This window comes from Sebastes fasciatus, chromosome 8, assembly GCF_043250625.1.
Source record: "Sebastes fasciatus isolate fSebFas1 chromosome 8, fSebFas1.pri, whole genome shotgun sequence".
In the NCBI taxonomy this organism is placed as follows: Eukaryota; Metazoa; Chordata; class Actinopteri; order Perciformes; family Sebastidae; genus Sebastes; species Sebastes fasciatus.
Genome location: NC_133802.1, coordinates 24,677,467 through 24,702,835, shown reverse-complemented (window position 1 = coordinate 24,702,835; position 25,369 = coordinate 24,677,467). Strand labels below are relative to the sequence as shown.

Sequence of the window (25,369 nt, the reverse complement as noted above, 5' to 3'; positions counted from 1 at the left end):
AAAGTGGGCAGTCAGTCTCTGTAGTTCACTCTCAATTTCCAGGAATCCAGTGTGGGATCCCCCCTCCCCCTCTCAGTCCTCCCTCTGCCCCCTCCTCCCTGCTCCCTGGCTGCTCGGCTCACTTACCTCTCTGTGCTCACACCGAGCGCTGCTGATTGGACGAGGAGGGAGAGAGCTCGTACCTGCCAGGTGGATGTGAATGCTGCTTCATCATTGGCTGGTGGGAGTTAAATGGGCGTGTAGGGAACGCCTCCTTCTTCCCTGTCTACTCAAAAGCACTGGTGGCAGCAGCTGAGGAGTGAAGAAGAGAAGGAAATATTCAAGTAGTGGACATCTGAAACAAACATCAGGGAGAGAAACAGCTGTGATAGTCACACAGGTAGGCGGTTTTAAAATGTATTCACCTTTTTGACTTGATGAAGTGGAAAAAAAAGTTTTTTTACTGTGTGTTTCTTTGAAGTTTGAAATCAAATATACATGCATCTTTTTAAAATTTGAAATGAGGCGTCTAAGGCACCTTGTAAGTTTTAACCTCAGGGTTAAATGTTGGTGATACTGTGGTCCTTTTGTTGTCTTTGACACATGACTTTAACACTTTGCATGAGTCTGCATCAGTTTTACATGCTGCTTTGTTTGTAATCTAAACCTTGTGACAGAGGAGACACTATCACTAGCATCCTTCATTTTGTATTTGACCTGGTAGGAGACAATTTGTGATCCTGAGTGTGGTGATGAGGTGAGTTTGAGATGACTGTAGTGCAGGGACATTCAGCTAGAGCTCAAATGATTTAGTAAAATAATCAATCAGTTGATCGGCCAAAATTAAAACGACAACAATTTGGATAATCAATTCATATTTTAAGCCATCAATGAAGCTAAATTACCAAACGGTCGCTGTTTGCAGGCTCTCAAATGTGATAATTTGCATTTGCGATCTGCTTTTCTGTCATTTTAAACTGAGTGTCTTTGGGATTTGGACTTTTGGTCGGACAAAACAAGACATTTGAAGACCGAAAACTGGGCTCTGGGCATTCCCACTATTCTCTTAATAGTAGTAATTGATAATGAAAATCGTTGCAGCCCATCTCATCTGAATCATCAGAAAAGAAACTTTCCCAAATTCTTGTGGTTGCAGATATGGCTCAACAAATCCTAATTGGGCAACATCCCACAGTGTGTGATAATTGATTAATCATTTAAACCATTTTTCAAGCAAAAATACCAAACATTTGATGGTTTTGGCTTCTCACGAGAGAATTTGCTGATCTCTTGTCTTTTAACTTGTAGAAAATGTAACGTCTTTGGGATTCGACCTGTTATTCAGACAAAAATAGAAACCTTTAACTCATTTTTCACTATTTTCTGATGTTTCAGACCAAAAGATGAATCAATTTATCAAGAAAATCCTTTGTTGAAGTCTAATGCTGTTATTTCATGTAAAAATACTACCTCACATTATCAGTTATAAATGTCATTTTAACAACCCCAATGGCGGAGGAATACTTAACACAAAGGAAACAGTGTTGTAGAAATTAACGAGCCCCGACATCCCACAATAGTCCACCTGCTGGGTGACGTCGAGCCTATGAGTCGAGCCCCTGGAGGCTCTGCCGTTACCGACCCGCTCATCGACCTCATTGTTTAATTCATCCGGAGCGTGTATAACTCACAGACGACAGTTATGTATTGTAAGCTGACGGTGCTACTGCTTGTGTCTGCTTGCGGTCGGCCTCCAGGCTGTGAAGTTGCAGCAGAAGCAGGTAGAGACATGTGTGTGTTGTGAAAGTGTGTTTATACAAGAGGGTGTTTGTGTGACGCAGGCGTATCAGTTGTCTTGTCTGCTGGTAGTCGCCCTCCAGGCTCTCAGTAAGAGCATAGTCACACAGGGAACAGATGGTCAATGGCTGTGTGACACGCTCTATTGACTTACTGACTCAGATACTGGGGCCATCCTGCAGTGACGGTGACACAGTCAAATGTGGAGTTTGGCAAAATGTATTGATTTCTGGGTGAGGTTTTGTACTGATGTAAAAGCCCAACTGGTACATCTGATCTAAAGTTTAACCACGCACATGTGTGAAGAAAAGAGGTTAGTATGACATTTATTTAGCAGTGTGAGAAGGGAAGTGTCATTAAAATGTAAATGTACAGGAAGGGTGTTTCTTTCAGCTTTAACTCTCCAGTTTTAGAGCCGCAAAACTGCAGAGAAGGAGGTGAAATCAAGAGTTTACCACCAGTACACTGGTGTGTTTATTTGTCGTTTTCGTCTGGCTCAACATGCTCCTTTTTGTGTCCTCAAGAGTTACGACGTGTGTTCCTGGCAAGCTGACTAGACAGATTGATCACTCAGACGTGCAGCAAAGATGGCCTCCGCCGCTCCGTTCAGCCGCAGACAGTGGGCGTCCCAGTCACTGAGGGTCACCGCCAAGGAGCTGACCATTGTCTCTGCCCGGGGTAAAAACACCGCCATCGCAGAGCGCTTCTCCAAGTAAGTCTAACCTTCGCTCACTCTGCCTCTCTGGCTTTGACCATGAGTTTAATGAATAATTCACCAGCAGCCACTCAGCAGATAAGTCTCTTTTTTTATCTGTCACCTCAGAAATTAGGTCATGGGTCTTCCTCACAACATTTTCTCATCACTCAGCTTTTTTTAGTTTCCTCTTTTTTTGTAAAGTTATCACACCATCAGCTCCAACCAGTAACTCCATTCGTGTCATTTTCTGGTCCACAGACTTTTATATTATTATATAAGCGCACCACCATCCAGGGCTTTCCCTCTTTTACCTGTTAAACATATCAAGTTACTCATTTGTGAATGGAGGAGGTGGTTTCAGGGTAGGATGTTTTCTCTCTGCACTTACCCCATCTGACCACTAGGAGATAGTATTGCTCTATTTGAGGACAATATTTTAGCACTTAGTATATTATTTCCTCCATGTTTTATAAGAAATGGTCCAATTTTTCTTTTTCCAGATAACTTTTCACATGGAATAACATTCAGGAACAGCAACACAGGACTTTTGTCACTGATCCACATCTTTACACATTCTCAAAATATACCTACATTTAACATGTTAGGCAGGACAGATAACATTAAATATTACACAAAATGTATTTACAGATTTTGATAGTGACAAAGGAGGTGCTGGATTCAATCAAATAGGTGCTGCTCCCAGATCATGTTACAGCAGAAGCCCTGATTATAGGAAAGAAAAGAATGTTTCTAGACTTTTAACATTTTTGTAATCTGCTCCTTTCTTGTTAAACACTGAATAGTTTTGCCTCTCCAGGTCTCTTGAAACTTCTCCAATAAAACTATTTGAGAAAACTTGAGACTGTGAGACAACAGCGTCTAGATTGTCTTCTAGTTTAGAAGCAGGGGTGAAACAAAACAATCCATTTGTCACTTCCTGTGCCGCCTCTGTGTGACTTAATGTGGGCCGAAGATTTTCCATCCAGATTAACTGAAACATGAAATCATCTAATGTTTTTGGAGAGGAGCAGATATATTCCTGGGTGTGTACAGCAAGATAGCGCAAGAGTATCAGTTTGTGATGACGGTATCACCATAAATCTCTCATTCACTCTTAACTTGTCTTCCTCCTCCTCAGGTACCAGATGGCAGCAGAGGAGGGAAATGCAGAGAAGAAGAAGAAAGCGGTAAGTACCTTACTCTAATATGAAATATGTCTGGATTCAATCCTGTCAAAGTTAACACGGTAACTTGTGTTACCCCCAACCCCCGGATCGCCACCAAAATCGAACGGATTGTTCATTGTGCCACACCCCACCCCTCCAAAAAGTTTTATTCAGATCCATCGTGGACTTTTGGAGTAATCCTCCAAACTGACAAACTAACGCCGGTGAAAACATAACCTCCTTCCTAGGCCTTTGGCCTTGGCGGATGTAACACAACTTGTGATTTTTAGGTTGTAGCGGGCTCCACCAATCCATTGGTACCAACCATGTCATACTATCTTGTCGGGAAGGAGGCTAACTAACGGTCCAAACTTAAGCTAAATTTTGGCTTGGAAAAACGATCATGGCCATTTTCAAAGGGGAACCTTGACCTCTGAAAATGGGTTCTATGGGTACCCATGAGTCTCCCCTTTACAGACATGCCCGCTTTATGATAATCACATGCAGTTTGGGGCAAGTCATAGTCAAGTCAGCACACTGACAGCTGTTGTTCAATTTACTTTTTTACCTTATGAGATGTGTTTTTTCTCAGGACTGTGCGGGCATGCACAGACAGGGCTTGATTAACAACCTTGCTCACTCTCCTGTTAGTGTTTTGCAAGACAAGTTACAACTTAATCAATCCTATTACTGAATGGCGTTTTGTAATCCCAGCAAAGTCCAACCAGATGACGTCTAATCGGCAACAAAACACCTGTGTGGGCATGCAGGGCCTGTAGTTTTATAATAATGCATCATATTTTATTAGTTGATCATCAAAGTAGCTGGTAACTATAGCTTTCAGATAAATGTAGAGGAGTGAAAAGTACAATATGTCGCTCTGAATTGTTGTGAAATACAAGTATAAAGTAGCCGAAACATAAGTACTTAAGTAAATTTACTTAGTATCTTTCCACCACTGCTCGTTCATACTGTTGCCTCTGGCTAGAAAAAACTTTATGTAATCTTAAGGTGAGACGTTTGTTGTTTAGCATCTCCACACACGCCAGCAGCAACAGTAGGCGAGCCGTATTAGCATGTGCTGTCATGCAGCGGCGGTAACGTGACGCCTCCATCCCACCTGATCTGTGTGGGAAGGCTTGTTAGACGCTGTCATTGTAGAGATGGAGTCCAGCAGGGAGGGTGTGCAGGGTCAGAGCGCTTCTTTACAATCTCAGGTACGAATATTGCTTTTGCTTTTTGCCTTCTTGGTTGCATTCAGTGCTCATTCTTCAGATTCTTTTTTATAGTTCTTTTCATGTTCAAGGACATTTAAAACTCGCTTTGTTTTCTAATGAAAGTTTATAAGTTTCCTGCTTTTCTTTTTTTTACCTCCCAGTTATTCTTAATGCAGCCTGTTTATGCGGACATTTTCATTTACAAGGTGATCTGTCATGTTGATTTTTCTGGGGATAGAAATGTCTGTCAGTCGTTCACAACTTTGGTCCAGACTGAAATGTCTCAACAACTATTTGATATATTGCCTTGACATTTGGTTCAGAAAGTCATGTTCCCCAGAGGATAAATTACTTTGGTGATCCTGACTTTTCTTCCAGCGCCACCATGAAGTAGACAGTTGTGGTTTTGAGTTAAATGTCTCAACAACTATTGAATGTATTGCCGTGAAATTTGGTTCAGAAATTCATGTTTTCGTCAGGATGAATCTCAAGGACTTTTTTTTCCATACCTTAACTTTTCCTCTACCGCCATCATCAGGTCAAAATTTCAATTTGTCCAATACTTTGGTTAACTAATTACATTCCCATCAGCCTCTTGTGTACTATGTCTTTAGTGCTAACTAGCAAATGTTTGCACACAAATTTACTGTTGGTCTTGTTGTGTTGCTGGTAACTTCCCAGCAAGGTTATAATAGTTTTGAATATTCAATTAGTTTCTATTTCATTTTAGTTTAGTTTTTAGTTAGTTTTCAAAGTGTGTTTGCTAGTTTTAATTTAGTTTGTTTTTGTATATTCAGTTTTACAGTAGTTTTAGCTTGTTTTTGTTAGTGCCAGCTATAAGGTCTTAGTAGTATGTAGCTATATACATACAAAGTCCATTCAGTTTCTGTGGTTTAATTTTTAAGAGTTGACGGGAATTGATGCCGTCTTCCTTTTTTCGGTATATATTATAGATTTAAAAAATGAATTTACGTACATTTTTGTTTTATTTTATTAGTTTTTTTACCCAGGCAATATAGTTTCAGTTTAGTTTTGCTTAAAGGATGTAGTTTTTATTTAGTTTCAGTTCACTAAAAACATTTTTCACTGCTTATTTTCATTTTTGTTTTAGATAACTAAACCGTGCTTCCCACTTATTTTCAACCCAGCACATTATGTGAAACTTTTCTTTAATGTTTGTTTTTGACCTAGGTTTTTTCTTTGTCTTCACTCCTGTAAATTAATGAATGTTCTCTAGCATTTTTCTGGCATTCATCATCCGTCTCAGTGGGAAAAATTAAAGAGACAGTGAAACAGGAAGGTAGTCAAAGGTGTTCCTGTCGAAATCCAATCCCTAAAATAAACATCTGATAGAGACACGAGTCAAGTAGGCTTATCAGAAGATTATTATTCATCCAGGTTTAGTCTCTCTGCATTCTTTGTGAAAAGGTTTCTTTCCAGGACTCTCTCCCCTTTTACCTTTTTTCTCATTTCCTGGACTTATTTTCCCTCTTTCCCTCACTGACTGTCTCTGTTTCTGATTTTCTCTCCTTCCCCGCCCCTCGCCCCCTTCACTCCCTCTCTGTTTCCTTCACTTCTTCCTCCCCTCTGTGTTGTAGGAGGGGGGTGGGATAGTTACTTCATGCTGCTCTGATCACTTCTCAAGGCGCTCACATCTGGGACAGCTTGTAGCCGACCAGCCGACACACTCAACACACACACACACATTTTAACACACAACGCCAACTGGACAGCCGGGTCTTCAGCGTCTCTTTCAGGTTTTTAACTCTCTACTTTACTTTAGTGTTTTTTCCAGAGTTTTTCTTCTGTGTCCAGCAGATTCAGGTTTATAGACTTGCATGCTGAGCAGCTCTTTGTCTTTTGTCTTTCTGTTTCTCCTGCCTTCTTTCTTTCATAGCTGAAAGTGTTTGCTTGCATGAATGCTAACATGTAGTTTAACGTGTGTGTGTGTGGATAGTGTTATATTGAGTGTTTTTAGCTCCATTCAGAAGTTGGAGGATCAGGTGGCATCAGTCCAACTTTGAAGGAATTCATTGAACAAACTAAAAACAGATTCAGAGAGCAGCTAACATCCCTCAGTGTGTGTGTGTGTGTGTGTGTTCACCGCCAAAGCTTTAATAGAAATAGTGAGTCATCCTATTTTAAAGTGTTGGTATGTAACTGTTTGTGTTGCTGGCAGTTTATCTTCAGACTTCTCGCTGTTCGGTTTAAATACTCCAAAGTCTTTCTTACATGCTCATATATTGCACATCTGCATGAGACAACATCAGACTATTGCTGTTAATCGATTAAGCAATTAGATAACTATTTTACTATTATGTACAGTATGTGAAACTTAACTGGATATATCTTGGTTTCAGGGAAATGTGTAATGGATGTTTTCCACTTTTTTCGGAAATATTTACAGACAAATAATCAATGAATCAACTTTTATGCTTAAATTAAAGCTAGGTAATTTTCTTCAAAAACATTTTCTGTTATATTTGTTGAAATTTTCATTACATCCCCGTCAGCAATCAATAAATGATATGCGCTGACAAAAAGAAAAGAAAAATACGTTATCTGTGGCTGTCGCAGCCCATCCAATCATTTCATTCATTCAGCCCGAATGAAATGATTGGACGGCCTACCTGCCTGGTACCAAGGCCTATGGAAAGGAGGCTGGGTCACGCGTCATCAACCAACATATCTTAGGGGGTACAACACATGTGCAATAAAATCTGGCCTGCACTCGCCGAAATCGAGCCAATCGTAACGCACGACCGCAGCTTCAGTAACACTGCGCATGTGTTATACCCCAAGACCCATGTCCGCCCGTGACCCAGCCTCCTTTCCATAGGCCTTGCCTGGTACCTGTATACAGCGTTGGAGGCGGGGCCCCATTCATTCCTAAGAAAGTTACTCAGTGCTGCATGAAGCAAATAAGTTTTACTTCCGAGTATAAAATTACCCGGATCATCCGGCAATCTCCCGAGTCCATTGGGCCCACAGAGCAGGCGCAGTAGCATTTTCTTTAACCCCGCCTCCCAGCCCTCGCGCCAGCCTCAGTCTGGGTCTCATTCTCATGAACAGAGGAAGAGAAATAACTGATTCGGCTATTAGTGCATTTTACAACTTTTAGGACCTAATGATTTAAATAAGGGGTATTCAAGTGTTCATACTGGGAAGTTGATTACCTCATCTCACTGATTTACAAATGTCTCTTTCCCAATGTAAGTCTATGGGGGAAAAGTATTTTTTTGGCCCAATGGCATCACTTGACGGACACGGAAGTTGTAGTACCACAGTTTGGCCACTATGTAGAATTTCTCTTCCTGGGGACTTGGAAGGGACGGACCGTCAGTGTTGCCGACTTGACTACTTTCTCGCTAGATTTAGGGACTTTTGGAGCTAGTGCTGCTAGCTACTTTCATTGGAAAAGAGCTGGCAACACTGAGCTGGGTTTTTCTGTTGGATCATTTTAAAAATCTAGCGGACTCTGGCTGGTTTCTCAACATTACCAACCCTAACTTTAATCGTTTATTCATTGACACTGACACAAAATAAGTTACAGGCCTCTTTCATCTTCTAGATCTACAACCTGTTGAGTTGGAAGTGATTAGTTGATTCAGTTCATTTTTGTTTTGTTTTTCGATTGACTGAAAACTATTTCCATTAAGTAATTTTTCAAACAAAAATGGCAAACATTTCATGACTCCAGCTTCTCAAATGTGAAAATGGGATGTTTTTCTTTGTCTTATGTGACAGTCAACTAAATATCTTGTGTTTCTGGGATATTGTGATGGATGTGTTTCACTGTTTTCTCACATTTTATCAACAAACAACTGATTAATCGTGAACATAATCAGCAGATAATTATAAAATGAATGTTAGTTCCAGTCCTACATCTACACCGTCCTGCTGCCAGAAATAATCACCAGAGCAACAAATGTGTGTTAATCTGCTGTTGAAAATAGTCCATTTCCTCCTGTTTGAGTAACGTTTGCTAAAAGCTACAGTGACCAGCTGTTTTGAAAGATTTAGGCTCAGTAGCCACCAATGTGTTTGGAGCTGATAACCACACACTGGGTGTGTCAGAAATTATTGTGAAATGGGCAAACATTGTTGGTTTTGGACTTTTTATGACATTTGGTGACAATTTAAAAAATACAGAATACTGCAAGCCTCATCTTTTTGGATCTCAGTGTAAATAACAGTCGAGTGCTTACTTTTCTCTGCAGGTTACAGAACCTCTTCCCTCCACACTGAGTCTGAGTGTTTTAAAGAAACGCTGGGAACAACAACAACAGCAGCAGCAGCCGTCCAGCTACAGAGCCCAACCTCAAGCCTGCATCCCTGCCAAACCTCAGACCCACGTAGGTCAACCAACAGGCCCCAAACGTAGACCCACATCACCAATCGAGAACCAGTCCAACGCCCTAAAAACAACCACACTCTCACAAGACCAGGATACTGAGCCGGAGACACAGGTCCACTCTGAGACCAACCAGTTGCAGTCAGCTCAACCCGAGGATCTGACCAACATGGAGGAGAAGCCCAGCAGAGATTCAGAGGGGCAGGAGGGAGCAGCAGCAGCTGAAGTACCTGACTCTGAGAAGCCCAGTGTTCCCCTCAACAGCCTCAAGATGATGTTTGAGAAGGGAGAGAACCTCACCGACAAGGTGAGTGTCATGGTGCAAAACCTCATGGTCATGCAACACTGTCTCCCATAAAATTACGTTCCCATACAACTGAACTGCATTCTCAATTACGTTTTTAAGGAAAAGTATTTTGTCGCGGATTAGGTTTGTATTTGACGTAACACAAATACGTTTGTAAGTCCGCGGACGGCCGCAGCAACTGACGTAGTGCAATGAGCGACGCGCAGAGCAGGTGACGTAGTGTATCAAGCAACCATCAATGAAATGTATGTGGAAACGAGTAGAACAGGCGAGAAAGTCCACTACTGGCTGGCGGGTGTTGAGGTGGATGGGTCCAAAACACACAGGACTTTCCCCCAGGAAACCGCTGCTCGTGTCCCGTGTGAAATGTTGTCCTTTGTTGCGTTTTCATTTTGTTTCAATGTCGTTGTCATTTTAAGCCAAACCCAAGGCCTATGGAAAGGAGGCTGGGTCACGGTCGGACATAGGTCTCGGGGTTTGGGGTATGGCACATGCGCACTGTAACGAAGCTGCGGTCGTGCGTTGCGATTGGCTCAGTTTCGGAGAGTGCAGACCAGATTTTATGCACACGTGTTCTACCCCCGAGGATATGACGCGTGACCCAGCCTCCTTTCCATAGGTCTTGGCCAAATCATGATGTTTCGTTGGTAAACCTAACCCAGTAGTTTTGTTGCCTAAACCTAACTAAGTAGTGTTTTAGGGCTGGGCAAAATAAAATATCACAATATTTTTGATATGGAATCAAAAGTTAAAAGTCTGAATTTTTTTTAGTTTCACATCGGACGGAACAGGATCACGATTTGTTATAGTAAAAAAGTCTGCTTGTTCTCAAAGAGGTCAGATCCCTCCAGTGCTGTCATGCTGCTAGTCACATGGTGCAGCTTCACTTCACCATCCCTTCTCTCAACACACACACACACACACACTCTCAGCTGACTTGCACATCCTCTCGGCAGGCATCAGTGACCAGAGCTTCAAGCACCCCGGGGCAGTTAATTGTTATTTGTGGAGCATAAAAGTCATTTAACATCCAGTCATGCATTCACTCGAGGCGTGTAAAATATAAAGTGCTCATACTTGAGGTGTGACATATTAACAACGGCCGTGCTGTGTTTCCTCAAAACAGAGCGCCCATTTACGACAGGAAGAGAACATTACAGGCCATTATGAGGCGTTAAGAAGCATACTGGTGTGTCAATATTCAGTGTGTTTTAAAATGAACAACTCGCAAAACACTACAGTGCTTTGTGTTTTATCCTCTGCACTTTACTGTAGATGATTGATTAGAGAATATGGCACCACAGTAATTAAAGCTGCTATCGTTAAGATCTTTATATTAACAATGAATCGCATGACTTGATCACTTGTGGTGGTGCATTTTTTTGTGGGTTCGTCACAACTTTGCAGTTTCATTCAGCTTCAGAGTTTTTGAGTCTATGAGCTCATGGTTTTGGTTTTACCCCAACTCTATTTGGTTCACTTTCGCCGCTCTATTAGAGTTGTTTTCGTCTGTAGCAAGCAGCGTTTCTTTTAGCAACAAAAGCTGTGATAACCCACTGTACATTACCTGCACAGCAGCAAACGACAGACAGACACAGTTAGAGACTAGCTGGTTAACATAGTGGAGCATTTAGAGGCTAAAGAGACAGATATTTCCCTCAGGAGTTGGTGGAAACCAAAAACGGATCTAAAAGAGAGAGAATATTTGACTTATGATCATCAGGTGGACACAAACACGTCTCCAAATGAATGATCACACATAGTTTTTAAAACTATATACAGATGTCACTTTACATCTACTGTATACATACAAATGGGTGTAGTTTAAAGGACAAAGCTGGTGATATTCTATATTTTTTTCTTATTGTCAACAAATCCTATGAAACCAAAAATGTGTTAGTCCATCTCTAAATAATTTTCAATTTTTGTCTCACAGCCTCAAGCCTATTCGTTCCTACTGAAGACTTAAATCTTTAAAATCAGATCACAAATATATATATCCCAAACAGCTGGACTCAAACAAAAACTGTTCACTAACACGCTTACCATTTCAACTTAAAATATGTCTTTTGTTGTATTCACAGCTTGTTTCTGCTGCCCCAAGTTGCCAAATACTGAATCAGTTAATGCAGGTTTCAAATCTGATGTCCTCCAAGCTTTACTCCACTGAAGGGCGTAAAAACAAAAGAAATGTGAAACCAAACATACTCGACTCTCTTTGAATTTCCTTTTTTGCCTGACTGGATGCTGTGAGGTACGAGTAGCTTCATTAGAGAAGTTCAGTGAGCAGGCAGCACCTCCTGTAAATCAAAGCCAACTTCCCGGGGCAAACAGCCACTCCTCTACAGAATTTATGCTTGTCCATTCCTGTAAATCTTTTTTCTTATGATCAGGAACATGCTTGTTTTTTTTTCAGTCAGGTCTGCCAGCCAAACAGGCTCAAACATTACCCATCACCAATCATGCACGGATCTTCTTTAAAGGATAGGGGTGATGTTATTCCATATTTTGTCAACAAATCCCACGAAGAGACCAAAACAAACAATGCGTTTTAGTCTTAGGGATGTTCCTAACAACTAATTTCCCTGACGTTTAAATGGAAGTTTAAACTTGGACTAGTTGAAGAATCTAAACGTAAGAAAACCCTCAGAAAACAGTCAAAAGATGTAAGAATGATGAGTAGTGGTTTTACTGGGAGTTATCTACTGGTCAACCAGGCTAGTGGTTTCCTCCATTTCCAGTCTTTATGCTAAGCTAACCGGCTGCTGGCTGTAGCTTCATATTTACTGTACAGCACCTTCTCATCTAATCTGAAAAGTGTATTTCCCAAAATGTCCTTTAACAAACGAAATGGCATAAATGGTGCATTTGTTAGGGACTATTTTCAGATGCGGATTAATACACATTTGGTGCTCTCATTAGTATTTAGGGCTATAGGAAGGCGTGTGGATTGAGAGTAACAAATACAGAATATCACCAGACTTTAAACCTGAGATGGTTTTTGTGGAGGTTTCATGGGATCCAGTACTAACAAAGGAGTGATTCTTGGCAAAAAAAGAGACCTGTAGTCAGAAAACATTGAAAAATGTGCTGTTCTAACAAAGACTTTGTTTTTCCACCGCTTTCACCTCAACACTGACCTCCTACAGTATGTGGGCTTTTTAAAAAGTGAGATCAAGGAGCGCTTCGGGGAGTTTGAGAGTCTTTCACTGCATGCTGCATAGTTAGTCTTCCCAAAAGAGGGATTGCTTAGGGAAATCCTCCAGCAGTAATACAAGATCTATACAGTTCTGTAGACACAGTAGAAGGATTTGTACAATAGCGTCCACTGTATAGCTGAGGCCAGGCCTTCTGCTTCTCTTTGTTGAGCTCCTCTTATCAGGGCCGATGATGTAATGGTGCTGGCTGGCAGGCTCATGACTGCAGACAGCTGATCTGCACTCTGAGCCTCTTCAGACCGTCTTCCCCCTCAAGCCATCAAAGCTCTACTCTTCCCCTCCCCACCTCATCAATCATCCTTGTTGTCCACTTCTCTGCTCCTCAGCCCTCCGTCCATCTCCTCCCTGTTTTCTCTCTCAACCCTCCCTCCTCCTTCTAGACCTCGACCTCCACTCTCTCCTTTTTTTTTTACTACGTGGCTCTAGGGGGTCAGTCGGTCCACAACTTTGGTCCTGACGGAAGTAAAGTGCTACAGGAATGAGTCCTAAAACCCGGAAATGAGTTAGCATTTTAGCACTTCTGGTTCCCTTTTCTGGAAGTCAATGTTTTTTTTGAATGGGTTTTTAGTTAGATGAAATAAATTCTGTGGTTAAAACAAGCTTAAGAGATTTTAACGTTTTGTTCTACGACATAAAATACATCAATAAATACCCCACTAGTGATCTCGTCCGCCTTTACAGCCTCGTTGGGTATACTCGCGTTCATGCGACCGTGGTTTAGTTTGTTTATAGCCTAACGTTAACTTTTCACTTCAGGCGATTGTATTCACACTTCAAAAATCATAAAAGTGGTGTTCATTTGTGGAGATTATCTTGCTGAACAAAACGTGTAAGTATCATAAACCTTTTTTTTGCCACAGAGCTTATTTTCTGCAACAATCCAAAACCCAATGGAAAAATCCCTTTGGCTTTTTGTCGAGGGAACCAGGGCGATGCTAACTTCCCGGTTGGCCAACAAAAATACATCATCCCTGGAGCACTCTGTCTCAACAACTATTTGATGGATTACCATACAATTTGGTACATCCATTCATGCCCCCCTCGGGATGAACTGTAATAATTTTGGTGATCCATCATCAGGTCAAAATTTTAATCAGTCCAGTACTTTGGTTTATGACCAAATACATGCTATTAAGCTAATGACATTATTCCCATCAGCCTCAGCTGCACTTTGCGTTTAGTGCTAATTAGCAAATGTTAGCATGCTAAAATGCTAAACTAAAACAATGAACATGCTACACATTAGTATGTTTTTCTCACAATGCATTGCCATAGTGAGAATAGTAGCATGCTATATTAGCATTGAGGGTACAGCCTCACAGAGCTGCTAGCATGGTTGTAGATTCTTGTTATTAACAATCCCCTCCTCCCCCACGCCGTATCTTCATAAACCCTCCCCACTCACTCCCCTTCTTGGGCTGGGCGAAGCATGCAGGCACGAGGCGTTCTGAAATTAATTGAACCTCACCCTACTCTTCTAGCAAACCAGCCCCCCCCCCCCCCCCCCCCCCCCCTACACACTGCTCAGCCCCACCTATCCTCCTCCCTCCCGCCTTTACTCCCACTGTCAGCCCCTGCACCAGCTGCTCATTCACCACCCTTCTGTCTCAAATGACTCCCCCCAAACGCCTGCCGCTTTATTCTGAGGCTGGGGGACCGTGACACAAAAAAAAAAAAACTGCACACACATCCCCTGAACCATCTGTAATACTATGGCACACTTTGCCTCCCCTGCCGTCTTCATCCCCACCTTCATCCGGCCACACCCCCCTTTGAGCAGCCCCCCCTGGAACACCTGCTCCCCGTCGCCTTTCCTATTCCCACCCAGTCTACGGTCCCTCCTCCTCCCCATCTCCATTTCCCCTGTCATAAGCCAGATCGGGGCTGCTCTGCTCAGTCTGTACCTCCTCACTGCTGCTGTAAAAGTCCGCTGGATTCAGTCATACGATCCCTCCGAACTGGCTTCACCTCCCGGCTCTCTGCTGACTCTTTTTTTATCCCTTGTGGCCTTTTTTCTCCGGTCGCCTTCGCTAGAGGTAGCTATGGTGTTTCCATTCAGACCGTTCAATATGGGGTTTCTTGCTTTCTTTGTTTGGCCTCTGAACAGGCGCCCGGCTTCATTACCCATAGACACACTGTCTACTTTTACTTTTTCTGTCTGTTTTTTGTTGACTTCTCTGTTAGATTAGGATGTTTTCTCTGCAGCTGAAAGACGCCTTTTAGTCGACACGGCTGCAGAAGTGTCTGTAATGAAAACCGCCTCTCAAAGTTAGCCCATAAAGAGGCCTTTATCAGTAGCTCCTTTGAACTGTGTCAGCTCACTTTTAGCAATATTATTACATGACTTGGGTTGGATATATTACCTTGTTTAAAGGCTATCAACTCATGATGTGGGTACCTTTCTCTTTTGCATTTGTTTTGCTTAATGTAAGCATGTTATTGTCTTTGGTGAACTGTGTGTGTGTGAGAGGTGGGTTCAGGGACAGGGTGGGGTTATTACTGCAAGTCAGTCTGTAAGAGAGCTTTAATAGTATCAGGATTAGCGGCAGATTCTTTGTCTAGCCCGCTGATCCAGCCTCCTGAGACCCAACCTGGCCTCGCATGGCCCGGCTGCTTGTTTACATCCCACTGCCCCCCTCCCACACATGTCTACACCCCCTCCTCGTGTACAGACACACACATGCAAACCAGTCTCAGACACCCCCTCTCATACAAAGCTGCACCTTCAGTCTCTGGAAGATAATCCACCCTTGGGGATAGATCCATTATTATGATGATGACGGTTTCTTTTGTTGGGATTTGACTCTGTTCTCCAGTGCCAGACACAACTCTGAGTGCTCATTTGAGTGATTCAGAGTCAGCATGTGTTATCACACATATGTATTATTTATGACTGTGCTTGAATGTTTAACTCACTCCTGACTCAGATGCTCAGATTTGGCAAAGACCCGCCCTCAGATGACATCGTCTGTGATAGCCTCATGCTCATACTACTCGCCTGGTAAAAGGATAAAAGTTTAGTGCCAGGCTCTCAAGATTTAAAAATCATATAGCTTAAAGCTGCTATAATCAAGGTATTTATCAACAATGGATCAAATGGATCATGTTTGTGTCACTCATAGACTAATCCACAGAGTATTAGCATATCCACTCAGCTCTACGAAGTGTTTAGTGTCTTTCACCCAATTGTGTTGATTTTTTTGGTCACAACTTTACTATTCTGGTTCAATCGCCCGACTCTTAAGTCCTATTGTCACGATACCAAAATTATAAATTCTGACTTTGATACAATACCTGCCTAAAGTATCTTGATACCGATACTGAAACGATACTGCGGCAAAAAACTAAAACCTCAGGAAAAGTAATGGAATACCAGTTGACAAGAAATGGAACTTAAAATTCTTCTTTTTTTCATGAATTAAAAAACGGTTATTCTTAAAGTATTGGTACTAATAAAATGGGGAATTGTACTGTTTTTGATGGCAGGGTATTGCAATACTTTTCTAGTATTGGTATACCGTGCAACACTACTCAATACGTCTGTTTTCAGTGAAAAATCTGTAAAAAGCACCAAAGCTGACACACATAGCAGACACTAGCTGGTGAACATAGTGGAGCATTTAGTGGAGCGTGCATTTTTCTACACGCTTGGCAAACAGGAGAAGTTTCAGTTGGTTGCAATCTGTAACCTCACATTTAGATGCCACCAAATCCTGCACACTGGACCTTTTAAAGGATAGATCTCTCCATTTTTCATATTGTCAACTAATCCCATGAAAAGTCCAAACCCAACAAAAAAAATCCCCAAGCCCATTGGTTCCTACCTGAAGACGTAAACCGTTAAATCACAAATATATAGTTTCTTTAATTTTCTAATGCTATAATTTCCTAAAACAGCTGTTTTTTTTTTGACAAATGTTACTCAAACTGGAGTAAATGGTGCATTTGTTGGGAACTATTTTCAGCGGTGGATTAATACACATTTGGTGTTCTAGTGAGTATTTGGTGTAAGTGGGATGGAGTCAAAATAAACCGTCACCCAGTGCAACAGTGTGGCTCATTGATGTTTTTCATAGTTTGTTTGGACAACAATGGAGCTCGATGGCACAGAGGAATAAAATATACCTTATCCTTCAAAAATTGCTGTAGATAATGTCATTTTACAGAGAAATAGAGCACTGGGTGTAGTTTAAAAACACTGAGCGACGGTGTGGTGTTTTGTTCGAGAGAAGTCAAAAAGGCCGCAATACTGCACCATGATTTACTGTTTTTGTTTTTTTTCTTAGTAATAATGATGAGTATTAACTTGTCTGAACCGTATGTGTTTTTTTTCAGTATTCACCTCGACCTCTGCTTTGTTCCCCCTTGCGAAATCTTTCCCAACTTTTACTTGCTGCAGCCTGCAGGTGCTCTGAGCCTGTCAGGACTCAGTGGGCACCTAGCTCAGGTGTTCATCAGGTGTATGAGGCTAGAAAACAACCTGGCACTGAACAGTGGTGGAAAATAACCAAGTGCTTTTACTCGAGACCTGTACTTAAAGGAGCAGTGTGTAGGATTTAGTGGCATCTAGCGGTGAGTTTTCAGATTGCAAACAACTGAATACCCCTCCACTCACCCCTCCCTTTACAAGCGTGTCGGATAACCTACGGTGGTTTTCAGGTAATGTAATCGTGAAAGGCTCTCTCTAGAGCCAGTGTTTGGTTTGTCCGTTCTGGCCTACTGTACAAACATGGTGGATCAACATGGTGGACTCCATGAAGAGGACCCGCTCCCTATGTAGATATGAAGGGCTCATTCTAAGCTAACGAAAACATAACCTTTCTTAGTTTCAGGTGATTATACACTAATGAAAACAGTTATGAATATTATATTCCATTTCTGCTAATAGATTCCCTGAAATCCTAAACACTGGCCCTTAAAGGTAATTGTATATATATGTACTTACTTCTTTTTTACTTCACTACATTTATTTTGTCAGTTATAGTTGATTATAAAATTAAGATTTCTTTTTAAGATTTTTGCTGATAACACTTCTGGCCCTGCAAGTAAGATTTTAATTTAAATGACTTATATACAGTATATACTCCTGTCTGCTTCTCCAAACTGGGAGCTTGCCAATCTAAGTTACTGTATGTGACATTAATAAACTGACTATAAGGATGTATATATACTGTATATGTAGCAGCGCCATCGTGCAGAAACCTACGTCAAGTCACGTGGGAAAACTTTTTTAGAAGGGCTTGGGGAAAATAGCATTTCGACGCTAAAACATACATACTAAAACCAAAATTTGAAATCCTGGATTTGAATACATAAGGAACACCACTGTGAAGCTACAGAATGATATAAAAACCTCAAATGACCCAAAAATAATGGACCTTTTAAGTAAAACATCAGAGTACTTCCTCCACCACTGGCACTCAATCTGTAGAAAACACAGAAGGGAGAACTAAAAACTTTTGGACATGCGGTGTTCTAGTGGTGATCAGGTGTTTGGACCTGAGAGGTTTCTCACGGACAGAAGGCTAAATGTGTAGGCGTAATCTGACCTATTGTGTAATTGGTGACGTACGATGTGTGCTCTCATGTTGGCATGACTGTCGGTTTGACTGCTGCTGGAGAATTCAGACTTGAATGTGACTTCACCAGATCAACAAAATATTTTCCGTTTTAATAACAAAGGGGGTTGACCACAACAGCCCTCATGCTTGTACTCTAATTTAATTATCCGATTCTTTAGAGACTGACCGGACACACACCCATGAGTCGTATCAGGTCCAGAGGCAGAGTTTTAAGAAGAAGATCCTGGTTTAATGATTATATTAATATTATTATTTATAGTTTTTGAGGTTTATAAATGGAAGATCTGAACTTTTAGTGTAAAACCACAAGAGATAAATGATCAGTTTAGTTTGTTTTCTGGCCGGCGGTTGTTGACAGGCTGTGTGAGGCTCTGTCTCTCTGAGCTCATAAGGGGATTAAAGTGGTTTGGACTGGACACACACACACACACACACACACACTCATTACCTCTGTGATTCTCTAGTCTTTGGTTTGCCTCTACACTTTGATCTTCCTGATGGACCTTGTTGCTTCTAGCCTGTTTGCTCTACTGGCTGAAACATGTGAGCATCAGCAGGCTGTGAGTGTGCTGTAGTGTGTTTGCAGAGGTCATGTAGGACACATTGAAGCGGTTGTTTTTTGTCTTTTTGACTTCTGTTTTAATGCCTTGTGTCTGACTGTATGTGTTTGTTTGTTTTTTGCAGGTGTCCAGGGAGCAAACAAGCAGAGGAAACAGCACTAATACTGCCAACATGGACCAGTTACTAGGAGGTATATATTTTGTATTTTTGTTCACTTTTAAGGCACTTTTTGTTAGGGAGCTAAAATTTGTTAGAAAGAGATGGTGAACAACATGCAACAAATGTCCCTGGCCAGAGTCAAACCAGGGTCATATAGCACTTAAAGGGACAGTTCAGGTGTTGAGTTCAAGTAGGGTTGTATGAGGTACTTATCCATAGTCAGTGTATTACCTACAGTAGATGACGGTCGGTACGCCCCCAGCTTGGAGAAGCATGCAGGAGTTACCACACGAAAGGAAAAGCAATGTACTGCTGTGGACGGGGCCGCCATCAAAACATATTTTAGACACCTAAAAGAAAGGCCCACCTAAAGAAATCAATATCTCTTAGAGTGTACGCTATATTGAGATGTTTCACTCTCTTTTACCTATGTTTTGGTCTCAACCTCAGAAAGAAAACTGTCTCTTTAGCTATTAAATTCTCCACTGTGTTCACCAGCTAGTCTCTAACTGAGTCTGTTTGTCGATTGCTGCTGAGCAGCGCCTGTAAACATGATGGAAACAAAATGTCAAGTTTGGGGCAGGAAAATCTAAAAAACGAGCTGAAAGACGCTAAAAACGCTCTGTAAAGCTGCAGACACCAGTAATGACTCTCTGATCCATTGTTACCATCAAAATATTCATTAATGTAAAGGCAAATGGATATATATTTTCTGTTAAAGGCAAAACATCCACTGCTCTAATGGTCTCACATTCACAAAGCCTTCATCTTAACTTCCAGTATTGTTGGACTTTTCAGTTAGTCACAAAAACAATGTCCTCCACAAAACACGTTGTGTCGTCCTGCCTTCCTCTGGATGGATTACATCCTTCCCAGAAGTGAACGCTGTAGAACCACTGTAATCAGCAGACTGTTTCAGAGAGCACAGGAAGTCCGACAGAACCCCCCCATTTCCCTCCACACACTGCACACGACTCCTGACCTCATGTTCCTGTCCACAGCCTGCATGACTAACCAGCACAGTCTGCACTCGGTCTGAACTGGGATGGGTGGAAAAAATATATATCCTGAACTGGAACAGGTTGTCCTGTGATACAAAATTCACAAAACGTTCCCAACAATTAATGGACATTTAATGATTTGGCAAGCTAAAAAATATTTCTTACCAGTTTGAAAGAACAAATCTCAGCCATGATGTGCTTCAAACGAGGTCAACTGTGCTCGAAAACCTCAAATTAGTTTTCTAAAGAAGTACAAGCTGCTGGGTGTGATTTGTGGTTTAATTATTATGATCAATCATCAGTTTTACATTATCAGTATTGTGTGTTGTTGTACCAGATGGAAGTCTCGCTGAGTCGACTCCTCTCCGGGACAGGATGGCCCTCTACCAAGCTGCCATTTCCAAACAGGAAGTCACTCCCACCTCAGTCAGTGTGAGTACTCCTGCCAATCATCCTCCATGACAATGCATTTCAATCCAGTAGTCCTCAGGTTTTTTGTGGACATGTTTTAACCCATTAACAGTGGTATACAAAGTACTACGATATTCTGCTTAAAGCTGGGGCCGGTAACATTGAAGAAACTAGCAAGAGTACACTTGATTTTGAAATAATCCAACCGAAAAACACAGCCCAGTGTTGACAACTCTTTTCCAATAAAAGTAGCTAGCAGCACTAGATCCAAAAGTCCCTGAATCTAGGGAGAAAGTCCATTGATTTTACACATGAAGATCAGTTTACTGGTCATATTACTACTCAGTCTGTGAAAATAGGTTATATAAAGCCTTCTGTGGCTCTGGAGGAGCTTTCTAAAGTCTGAAAAAATTAAGCCTGATGTTCGATGAACGGTTATGTGTAGCCATAGAGCCACCACGTGTAACCGCTGCAGTTGATAAGCTTTTTCTTAAAAGCATAACTACACGTCAAAGCTATGGCGACTACTGAGATACCGCGTGCTTACACCCTTGGCAGTGGTGGAGGAGGTACTCAGATCTTTTACTTGAGCCTCCACACGGCTCTCAACATGGCGACAGCTGAGCCAGCAGCTCGCAGCTAATGGTGAAAACAACGGCAACAGTGCTGACAGAGCTAACTGTGTTAACCTGGGGGGAACTGGATGGTGGGTGCTATGCTTCCGCGACGACATGAGAGCAGTGCAGAGCAGTGTACGTGAGCTAGCCAGTGGAGCAGGCTCACGTGCACTAACTTGCACTAACAGGCACCGGCCCGGTAACGTAAACACAACACGGAAAAGACTACTACTACTGACTACAACACACACTGAGGGAGATTGATATCATTCTCTGCTCAGGTATTACTCTTCTATATCTTTACATGGCTAATAGTTGTTTGCTGCTATATTAATGCTCTGGATATTGAATAGAGCACCTTTAAACAAAAGTATTAGCAGTGGGGGGTGGGAAATTATTGTGCAGCAGTTGCAATACAAAGTACGAAAGTGTGCAAGTATAAAAATATATAACAGATATCCAAAATATATACAAGGTCAGAGGTGAGGATCCTAAGTACTAGTAAGTGTAAATGGTTCAATGATTATGTCCATAATATTGCATGTAATGTCTCATTATGTCCTGCACGTGCAACCCTAAATCCCATAAGTGCTGCTTTAACTATTAACTAACTACTCTACTAGTTTTCAAGGTGACTGTTTATCCCGTTGTCAAATCCAATCACACAAACTAACTTAGTTTAAAGGAGCACTGTGGATTTAATGGTTTCATTTCTTGTTTCTCTCAGAGTGATCAGCTGGACAGTTTCTGTGGGAAGCAGAAGGAGAACGTTCCTCCGTGCACTCTGGACTTGGTGAGGAGTCTGACTTATTATTATTTATGTGATTTTAAATGATTATAAATTACTTCATATTTCAGACATGGTGGATGTTTCGCTGCATGGTTTATCTGTAAAGCCTGCCACACCACAGTTTATGATGTAGAATAATTTAGCAAATAAACAGGATTGATTTTGTTCTCTCCTCTTGTTACAGAGTCAGAGTCCAGAGTCTGAACCAAACGGCAGGAAAGGTTTTACCTCGGAGACCAACGGTAATTTACTTTCCATGTCTTCATATTATGACTCCAGATGACGGGAATTTTCTCCCCTAATGAGAACTTGGCAATTGGCCCATCATTAGAGGGGATGTTTGGGTGTAGTTAATGGAAAATTTGATTATTCCAAAGAATCCAGTCTGTAAGAGTTATTCAGAAATCTACATTTATTTATTTTTGATAAATGTATCTTCTACATACAGTACATTTAGTGTACTATAGCCACTGCTTTATTTGGGATTTCTGAGCCTCTAACATGTCAGTTTATGTATGAAAGTCAAGTACTCGGCTTGTATTAAACATGAAAACGGCTCCACCTAGTGTTCAGATGACGTCCCTACCTTTTTCCTCATACTGGTCATATTGTGATCCCAACAGGCTCCGCTAACGGCTCTCCTGCATCCTCCAATCAGAGAGACTCCTCTCAGGCCAAGACTCCTAAAGTGAGTCCTCCTCACAGGAAACAACCTTTAAGATAGAAAAATACACATTAAAGTTATGTTGTGAATTAATGAATTAACTTGTGTGTGCAGAGCTTCCGCCCGCCTGTGAGGGAGACCTGTGTGTCTTGTGAGAAGACAGTTTATCCTCTGGAGAGGCTGGTGGCCAATCAGCATGTTTACCACAGCTCCTGCTTCCGCTGCTCGCACTGCAACACCAAACTGAGGTGAGGACGACACAAACATCATGACGGTTTCTAAAAGAGACAGAGGTCGTAGGTTTAAGAGGGTATTGGGCCTATAGTTTTTTTTTCTCTATAATTTCATTTAATAAATATATATATATATAATTTATAATACTGTTATTTGATTTCAAGTTCTTAAAATGAGAAAATACTCTACTATAGGCTTTACCATGAGGTTATTTCATATAGACTATGTAGTTATTGAATTACCAGAAAACATGCTATATATATATATATATATATATATATATATATATATATCTTTATCAATATATGAAATTACCTACATCATAATAGAAGATTTTGGCCATTTCGCCCAGCCCTACATGAGAGCTGAAATAATTTCTAACCCATTTGTATTTTCTAATTGTGGTTCCCTTTTTTTATAATATAGTTTGGCGAACTACGCCTCCCTGCACAACAACGTCTACTGCAAGCCGCACTTCTGCCAGCTTTTCAAGGCCAAAGGAAACTACGACGAGGGCTTCGGCCACCGGCCCCACAAAGAGCTGTGGGAGAGCAAAGGGGAGAGCTGTGAGACCTCCCCACAGTCCAACACTCAGACCAAGCCAAAGACCCAGAGCCCGGCCCCGGCCCCAGCCCCGGCTCAGGCCTCAGACCTGGACAGCCCCAGTGTGGAGGACTCCCCGCTGGCTAAAGTCAACGTGCTGATGGCCACTATGGAGGCTCTGGGACAGGGATCATCGGAGAAGTCCGACAAACCCACTGAGACCCGCAGGCTGAAAATCTCCTGGCCGCCACGAACCGAGCTGGGGGACACGCCCGGCCGCAGTGCGTCCGCAGAGGAGGGGTCTGCCGGTAAGCCCATCAGAGCCAAGTGGCCCCCAGAGGAGGACTCCCTCTCCTCACCCCCTGAACAGCCCAGAGAGACGCCCTGCCTGCGCCGGACCTCCTCCCTGAAGGAGCGCAGCATGCCCTTCACACTGGCAGGACAAGCTCCTGCTCCTGAGGCCAGAAAACAGAGTCCACCTCCTCCCGTAGACGACAGGCAGCTCAATCCTGAGCCCTCCAATATGGAGCTGCAGCACGGCGGCACGTGGACAGACAGCCAGACACCCACTGAGGACAGCTGTGTGGACGTTCACACCAGCTCAGGAGAGGAGGAGCAGGAGGGGGAGATGAAGGCTGAAAACATGGTGGAGAATCATTTCACAAGAGAGGATGAAGACACCCCGGATGAACAACCCGAGGAAGAGGAGGAGGAGGAGGAGGAGGAGGAGAAGATGGAGGAGGAGGAGGAGGAGGAGGAGGAAGACGGAGGTGTGTTGGAGGAGGAGATGCCGCCTCTGAAACAGGAGGAGACACCAGCAGACATCCCGTCTCCTGAAGGTGAGGTGGAGGCCAGCCGGTCGTCTCAGGATGTGGGGTTCTGGGACAGCGAGGAGGTGGAAGATAAGGAGGAGGAGGCGGTGCTGACGGTGGAGGAAATGATCAAACGAAACCGATACTACGAGGACGAAGAGGAGGAAGAGGATGTATAAACTGATTGATCAACAAGATGACAACCATGGACACTTGGGAGGACTTCTCGCCATTCCTTCTTTTTTTTAGATTCTTCTTCTCTTCTTAAAAGAGAGTTGCTGCAGTGTCTAGTGTGAACTCTACTGAACTCTTTATTTGTGCCTCTTTTTCAAACATTCCTACAAGATAGTTTTTACAAGACTGTGTCGCTCTGACATCGTGTTTTAAAATGTACAATATTTAAAATTACGCCCCATGTAATGAATGTTTTTAGCACCAAATGTCCAAAGGTTATGACATATAGAGAATTATTTTTGTGTAATTTTCTATTTTCATTGAAAGCCTCTTAATCTGGATTGAAATGATAACATGATCCTGTTATTAGTATACTAAAATATGGGATTATTACAGCTAATGTAGCTTCCGAATGGAGTCACTTTTAATAGGTAAGCTAAAAGAAAACATCCCATTCTGTTTTTAGAAAATAAAGCCCAGCACTTTCATCTGTTACCATTATTCTAAGTAATAGGTTTGGTTAGTTTTTGACAATTTCTGTAGAGAATACATTTGTCACTTTCTTTTCAATAGCCATTCTGTATGTACATGTTAAAAAAACACTTATGTTCCTTGCTGTTTTACAATTTCAGGAGTTATAACTGGATCTGAAAAATGTACTGTTTTTGTTTTTTTTAAATCAGGGGACCAAATATCCTAGATTACTACTGTTTAAATAAATTGTTATACAAAATGTTTTGTCTGAGTAGCTAATCCTGTGTCAACTGGGGACAACTGGGTTTTTTATGACAGTTGGTCTTATGAGGATTAAAATACTGAACAATGACAATAATAAAACACCATATTTATTAAATCGGGGTTCAATCACATTGAACGTCGGTCTTTTAGCTGATATGAGATGTCGGCATGTATATAGTTTCTTGTTATTAAGTGCCAAGTCTGATTTATCGGAGTTTCCCGGTCATAATTAACCTCAAAGCTGATGTGCCCTGAAGGCGGCACAGTGGTGCCTTGAGCTAGTTTAAATGCTAACGTAGCATGCTTACAATCCCAAACGCTCCTGTACTGAGGGCACATTGCAAAAAA

At 41.9% G+C, this 25,369-nt stretch overlaps 1 protein-coding gene and 1 long non-coding RNA gene across 9 annotated transcripts in view; one reads left to right on the top strand and one right to left on the bottom strand.

Annotated features, from left to right (window-relative positions):
• The window catches only part of LOC141772995 (uncharacterized), a 31,156-nt gene that overhangs the window by 4,449 nt on the left and 1,338 nt on the right, over positions 1–25,369 (bottom strand). The window contains exons 2-4 of the long non-coding RNA XR_012594986.1: positions 22,648–22,798; positions 22,443–22,569; positions 127–291 (exon numbers count right to left, since the gene is read on the bottom strand). This is a non-coding gene — a long non-coding RNA (uncharacterized LOC141772995). The remainder of the gene's footprint in view (positions 1–126; positions 292–22,442; positions 22,570–22,647; positions 22,799–25,369) is intronic.
• Positions 224–25,016, top strand: lima1a (LIM domain and actin binding 1a). Of its 8 annotated transcripts, none has more exons than XM_074644581.1 (11): positions 224–379; positions 2,301–2,488; positions 3,612–3,660; positions 9,077–9,517; positions 19,002–19,068; positions 20,355–20,470; positions 21,794–21,859; positions 22,041–22,098; positions 22,480–22,544; positions 22,635–22,768; positions 23,181–25,016. In XM_074644581.1, the coding sequence occupies exons 2-11, from the start codon at positions 2,364–2,366 to the stop codon at positions 24,286–24,288; spliced, it is 2,229 nt and encodes a 742-aa protein (XP_074500682.1). In that variant the 5' UTR covers positions 224–379; positions 2,301–2,363; the 3' UTR covers positions 24,289–25,016. The 8 variants fall into 8 exon arrangements, with proteins under 8 accessions (XP_074500682.1, XP_074500684.1, XP_074500685.1 ...); XM_074644583.1 differs by having other exon boundaries at positions 225–379; positions 20,376–20,470; XM_074644584.1 differs by lacking the exon at positions 224–379 and adding an exon at positions 1,871–2,089 and having other exon boundaries at positions 20,376–20,470.